This window comes from Prosopis cineraria, unplaced genomic scaffold (genome assembly GCF_029017545.1).
Source record: "Prosopis cineraria cultivar Desert tree isolate PC_DT_omini unplaced genomic scaffold, ASM2901754v1 PC2126, whole genome shotgun sequence".
Lineage (NCBI taxonomy): Eukaryota > Viridiplantae > Streptophyta > Magnoliopsida > Fabales > Fabaceae > Prosopis > Prosopis cineraria.
Genome location: NW_026557451.1, coordinates 5696 through 13095, shown reverse-complemented (window position 1 = coordinate 13095; position 7400 = coordinate 5696). Strand labels below are relative to the sequence as shown.

The window sequence follows — 7400 nt, the reverse complement described above, 5'->3', positions numbered from 1 at the left end:
GATCATCAAAGAATAAACTTGTCTTGTTAGCCAGGAAAAATAGAAGAGTTTTTTTTTTTAATTCTGACTCAAACAAATATCACGTGAAGATTTGTTCATTCTGACTACTTATTACCGTGGAGTCATAATTCGAACCTACTTCAATTATTATTTCAGTTCATTGAATGGTACTGATGTCTGATGTGAACCCATGAGTGGTCGTATCCCAAAACACGAAAAGATAATGAAATGAACTAGGGCAAAAAGAAAAGAAAAATCGAACAAAAAAAGAACTAAATTAAAGTGACATATATGATATGATGATGAAGTGTGAAGAATTAATGAAAGTATATTATTATCTGAGGAATAAATTCTGCTAACCAAAAGTGAAATCCACGTCCACCTGCTGCAACATGACACCCACTTCGCTGATATGCTCTATAATATATATATATATATATATATCTATAAGAACCGGCGATACATTAGGAACGAAACACCCTCCATGTTTTCTGCTCTCATTATAGTTCTCGAAGTGGACTGTATCTAGCTGCTATATGAGCATCAAAGTCATCAAAACCATGCAAAAATATGTTTATTTTAAGAAATAAATTAGTGCCATAGTTAATTAAACTGAGCCGCCCAGAAAGAGAACTTGTTTCAACAACTTGAATAGTACACAACCAGAGGTGGATCGCACTGTCATTTCAGGACAAACAACGTAGATATAAAGCCATACCTATTAATTACAATACATCCAACTTACCCTCTTCTAGTCTTATTCTTTTATAGTACACACCGTTCCCCAATGCGCCCATACTCGTACGCATTACTCGGATTCCTCTCTCTCTCTCTCTCTCTCTCTCTCTCTCTATTTTAACATGCAAGACCTTAGTTTGGTCAACCTAACACCTTCATCTGTCCCTGTCCTTGTATTGGGTCAACCTGGTATATAATTCAGGTTTTTTCCTCATTTTATTTTTTCATCTTGTGATTTATATACTCTCTGTTTCCTTCCTTATGTATACGCCCCAAAACACCCACCAAGCTTTCACCATTAGAATTTAGAAGTGTTAACCATGGAAGAAGATACCTTTTTCCCTCCTGATACAGATCTCGACCTCAGCTTCACCAGCACCACCTCCGCCACCACCGATCGCACTTTTGCTTCCTCTAGTGCTCGCACCAGCTTGGCTCGCACCAGCTTGACTCTCAGCTTTAACGAACGTCTATCCACCGCCTCCGCCTCCGCCGGAACTTCCTCTTCCACACTCTTCCTCCGACCGCATCGAGCCTCCGATCCTCATTGGTCAGCCATCAAAGCTGCTACCACTCTCTCGTCAGACGGTACCCTCCACCTCCACCACCTCAAGCTCCTCCGCCACCTCGGCACAGGGAATCTCGGGCGAGTATTCCTCTGCCGTCTCCGCGACTACGATCACGCAAACTTTGCTCTCAAGGTTGTCGATAAGGACTTGCTAAGCAGCAAGAAGTTCTCCCATGTGCAAATGGAGGGGGAGATCCTGTCCATGCTGGACCATCCTTTTCTTCCTACGCTCTACGCAAGATTGGAAGTCTCGCATTACACGTGTCTGTTGATCGATTACTGCCCCGGCGGCGACCTGCACTCTCTCCTCCGAAAACAGCCCGGGAACCGGCTTCCGGTTCAGGCGGTTAGGTTCTTCGCGGCGGAGGTTTTGGTAGCGTTGGAATATTTGCATGCGCTTGGCATCTTGTATAGGGATCTGAAACCAGAGAACGTTCTATTACGTGAAAACGGCCACGTCATGCTGTCCGATTTTGATTTGTGCTTCAAGGCCGACGTGGTCCCCGCATTCGAGTGTCGTGCAGGGCCCACTAAGAGAAAGAAGCTCGTGTGCAATTGTTTAGGTGGTGTCAGAGCGAGATCGCCGGAGAGAGTGGTGGAAGCAGATTTCGTGGCGGAGCCAAAGGCGGCTTTCTCGAGGTCCTGTGTTGGGACGCACGAGTACTTGGCACCGGAGTTAGTCTCCGGCAAGGGCCACGGCAACGGCGTGGACTGGTGGGCGTTTGGGGTGTTCATTTGTGAGTTGTTGTACGGAACGACGCCGTTTAAAGGGCTGAGCAAAGAGAGCACCCTGCGCAATATTGCATCGAGTAGAAACGTGAGCTTCCACGTGGCGGAAGTAGAGGAAGAAGGAATGGCTGAAGTGAGGGATTTGATGGAGAAACTGTTGGTGAAGGACCCGAGGCGAAGGCTAGGATGCGCCAGGGGTGCGACCGATATTAAACGACACGCGTTTTTTGGTGGAATCAAGTGGCCGTTGATCTTAACCTACAGACCACCGGAGGTTCGTGGACTAGTGACGAAGAAGGCAGGTCGCATATGAGCAGTCACATGACGCATAGGAGGAGACCGTGGTGGTGGAAGGGGCTTGATTATGTTGTCAAGAATAAGAAGGGATATAAATATAGCTTAATCTCCAACTATAGTAATGGCAATTACTATCGTTACGTTAATAGTAATCAAGCAAGGAAATAAGGTGCCTGGGATCCATTGCCAAAATTTAGGATTTTATTTTTGGGGTTCACTTGAGTTGTACCTGTAGTGGACATCTTAGTACACATAAAGAAAGATAGGAGGGATTGAGTGATGACCGTATATATGTATATATACTTCAATTTTGCGTGTGTTATATTTCAAATATAGATCATGGGCTGTGCTACGTTGTATATGAAATCTGAATCAAAAGGATATGCACTTTATTATGCATCTTTTAATCTTTTTTTTTGGTAGATATAAATTGTGACTTGAGGGCATTTGATTTAATTGGTCGAGGGATTTGAATTAATATCTTGAGATCTCAACTATACAGTCACATTAAATAAATATGTCAAAGGCATAATAAGGTATTCGTGAAACTACCATAGTAATAATAATTTCATATTATGAAAGAACATATTAGTTTAAGTGGGAGATGGTAATACTTCTAGATTTCCCAGACACCAAGCGATGGAATTAAAAAAAAAAAAGATATAACCAAGTTGTTTCCAAAGATTTAATTATCAGCATTTAAAATTTTATGAATATTGTTGAGTGATAATTTACTTTTAAAGGTTGAAGAGTAACGAAGGTGCATTCGCAGTGAAACATTTGAAACGCACTACTCTCCTAGCGTGAGCAACTGGGCATGGTAACTTCCACTGTGGGAATAGCCTAATGATAAATTACAAGTTGATGATCTTCTCTTACTCTTCAGCCTTCATCGTGTGGTCATGTTTTCTATGGTCCTTATACGTGAAAGGGAGCCCCCCTAGGCCTATTAATTATTAAACCATCTATCCTATTTTTAGCCATTATTTTTTGTTTCAGCACAACTAATTATTAAACCATCTATCCTAGTTTTAGCCATTATTTTTTTTGTTTTAACACTTAAGGCTCTTATAGTTTTGATTCAATTATAATTTACTATAATTTGATTCTTATAATTTAAACTCGATTATAATTTAATCTCTAAACTTCGATCATGTAAAATATTGATCTTATATTTTAAAAATATAATTATAAATTTAATCTTTGTAAACTTTATAAAGATTAAAAGTTTTAGCAATTTTGTGCCCAAATTTTTTTAGTAGTAATTTAAAATAATAGTCCCTAAATTTCAAAATAATTTTAATTTTTATGATTTTATTTTCTAAAATTTATGCCACACATACATTCATCCAAGTCTTAAGCCCTTGTTGTTGACCATATTATTAGTTGCTTCATAAGGAATTGGGCCATATTAAGTTCAAGTTCTCGTTGATGGCGGATTGTTGCGTTAGGTTTTTTATTGACACGCCAGGGCATGAGATAACTATACTGTCGACTGAAACCTTTTCAATTCTGATTTTCTTCTCCAAATAAAATTGGTTTTACATTTCTTGCTACTAGAACATAATTGGGTTCTTGTAATCTGCATCATGACATGCTATATTAGAACTATCGGGAATACTTCTGGAGGCCAACTAGTGGCATTATAAATATATTTAGAAATATATTTCGATAAGAATCTGGTTTATTTGTCTTTGCTTTATGTACTTCCATTATATATATACATATATATTGCACATGTTGTACTTGGATCAGAGACTTCGAGCATCTTTTGTCCCTACTTACCGTCGGCCAGAAGATAAGTTCAAGGCTATTGATAAGACGCTGAGTAACTATGCCATGAAACACCTGCTGCTCCCAACAAAAACTTAGCTTCAAAGTCACATTACCTTGTGGTAGCTCCTGCAAGGCTGTCTGATCACTTCAATGGACCCCTAACTAAGATAAGAAAAAAGCTAATTATAATGCTGGTAGAAAAACAATAACACAGACCATTAATCATGAAAAATAACAACATTTAGACTTTCAGTACTAAAGACAACTTGCATAATATTGATATATGTACATTTTCAAAGCAGATAATAAAGAATTTGATGTATTATTGACAAGTTTTTGAACTTGTAGATGGTTAAAGTGAAATTTTTTTCGGAGAGACAATGCTCAAGATACAAATAGGCACACTTAAAAATATTCAAATCTCCGTAAAAAAGTGTGTTTATATTTAGTTTCTGATCGTGTCTTGAATAAGTTACAAGTAATAAAAAAAAAATACAAATGTCAAAGTGTATTAAATGAATATCAACAAACCAGTTCCGAAACGTCCTTTTGCAAAGAGGGCTGATAGCATTGAGGATCTAATGTACGAGGGACGAAGCTTGGCTTAGAATAAATAAATACAATGAAAGTTTAAGGATGAGTGCTAAGTGAATAAAGATATAAATAGATAACCATATAAAATAATTTAGCTCTTCCTTTTTCGTTTTCCTTCATTTTCATATGCTAGAGATTTATCAAGTTACTTGTTCTCTTCCCCACATTATCGCATCCCCTTCTTCTGTTTGAAATAGACTATTGATTATCTTTTTTTCTAGGTTTAAAGTTATAACGCCTGTGCGCCAAGAAGATTGCTTTCAAATGGCATCCAAAATTTGGACCGAAAGGGGTCGATAGGCTGGGTGTAGGCCCAATACCTGCTTGACCCAATAAAAGACCAGTTCCAGATAAATATATTTGTGATTGAATGTTTTACCACTTATTTAACTTTAAAAATACTTTCAGATTAAAATTTGTAAATAAGATTAATTTTGAAATCCTTACTGTCAGAATTATGATGAAAAAAAAGTTGGTTAAAAACTCAAAAGCCATGCTATTATGGATATAATTAATGCGCATTCACAGTTCATTTTTTTCAAGAAAAAAAAAAGAAAAGGACATTTTTTACTTAAAATTTGAATGAATGTTGAATTATAAAAATTGGAAACGGTTTAATTTTAAAATATACACAAATCCCTCTTAAACCTAAAACTTATGTGTCCCAACCATTCTTAAAATCCGATGCAGAATATTACATGCCTACCTCCCTGGATAGCTATATGCTCAAGGATTGGAGAATATATATTGTACAATTCAGTAATAATGGAATCTAAGGTGGATCTTCATTGCAACGTAGAGGAGGGGAGGGTCAAAAAAGACACCAGAAAGGATAATTTAATTTAAAGTTAATACTTTAGAAAATAGTGAGATGATGGATGAGACCATATATATGGGTTTCGCTGCAATAATAAAATAGAAGATGAAGTCAATTTTGACATGACAAAAGCAAACCAACTTTATGAAAAACAAATATTAAACATCCAATGAGGGCTTGGACTGTTGAAGTTCATAGCGTTGGGCACAAAGTGGACGACATCTATTTTGCGCAAATGGGATTGCCATTCTCACTGTACTAGTACCAACGGCTTCGCTATGTACATATAAAATTTTCCATCCCTTACATTTTTCACAATTTTCTTTTGCTTAGTTGGTTAAAAAAAAAAAATCTTTTGCTTCTTAGAATTAGGAGATTGACCTGTATACTTAACGTTATATGTTTAAATTATTTATTTTTAATGAAATCAACACGTGTGATCTTTGTATATTATTAATTGTATAATGAATTTTCATTATCAATGTTATCAACACTTCAAAATTCACTTGTTTGGATTTAACTGGAAAAAAATAACATGTAAGATCAAGTACTTAAATTTTTCAATTTTTCAAAATGTCATTATGTTTAAGAAAAGTTACATTATATTTGACTAGTTCAAAGCAAATTGGGTTGGATTATATCCGTGTAAAGCTCTTCAGCAAAAGTGTAAAGCTCTTCTAATAATTTTTTTCATATATTAACGTAATTTTGAACCTTAAGACTTTACCTAATATATTAACGTAATTTTGAACCTTAAGACTTTACCTAAGAAAACAAGCATAGCAATTGATTGCTATAGTTTTTGAGGTTTTTGCCCATATAGTGATGTTACTGTAGACTCTCTCCAAGATAGTGATTGGAATAAGTTAGGCCACATTTTAAGAATATTTTTTTCTTCTTCTTTTCATTCATTGTTTGCAGTTCGGTAATTAAGGGAAAAAGCCAACCAATGGCCATGAGAGAAGAAAGGAAAATTGCATTCTAAGAGAAAATGTAACTTAGAAGGCACAATCAATCGTTGATCCTAAAAAGAAAACTAAACCTATCTATAATTTTAAATTTGACAAAAATTATATTGAAGACTCCTAAGATTACGTTAAATTGCCTTATAAAAAAGTATCATAATAACCCATGGTAAAGTTTTAAGAAATAGTATTATAAATTACAAACCAGATAAATTATAAATTACCGGTGAAGTTGCATAATGCATGTCAGTTTTAAATTGATACTGCTTAAAAAGTGAGTTTTATGTTAAAAAAATTTGGTGAGTTGGGGAAAAATGAGTTTTGACTGTTTGAATGCCAATCGAATAAGAAATCACAGTAAATTTAGATTTAGTTATATATTGAATTGATTTATGGAAAACGAAAAAGAAAAAAAAATGCTTACATAGGCTGCATTTCTGCGACACTCTATTAATGGCTTGACATTATTTCTAGAATTAAATTGCAAAAATATATAAAAACTTTTTTTTGTATTCTTAAATCAACAATAATGTATAAATATTCACTAATCTTTAAAAAGAAAAAGTCAATTTATTTTAATTTGTTAAATTTGCTTGATATTGATGGTTAAATTTTAAAGATAATAAATATTTGACAAACAGGCTATTTTAATAAATTGAAAAAATGTTAACGTTTTTTTTAATAAATCTAACAATTAACTTGTTGGTGTAAAAAAAAAAAAAGTAGACAACATTAACTCATAGTACATGAAGCTCTGCAAAAATATAATATATATATATATATATTAACACAAGAACTCTATTTTTCGAAGGGGATATTAGATCAGTTTCAGAGATTCAAAGCTCACCAACATGTGAAAATAGCAGAAACCTAATTGCAGTCGTCAAAGAAATAAAAAGTAGGGAAATTGAATTAA

At 35.0% G+C, this 7400-nt stretch overlaps 1 protein-coding gene across 1 annotated transcript; it reads left to right on the top strand.

Annotated features, from left to right (window-relative positions):
• The first annotated feature begins 1017 nt into the window (after positions 1–1017).
• Positions 1018–2731, top strand: LOC129301456 (serine/threonine-protein kinase WAG1-like). Its single transcript, XM_054940014.1, is given in 2 exon segments — positions 1018–2334; positions 2337–2731. Coding segments are annotated over 2 exon segments (1440 nt in total). The 5' UTR covers positions 1018–1058; the 3' UTR covers positions 2501–2731.
• The last annotated feature ends 4669 nt before the right edge of the window (positions 2732–7400 follow it).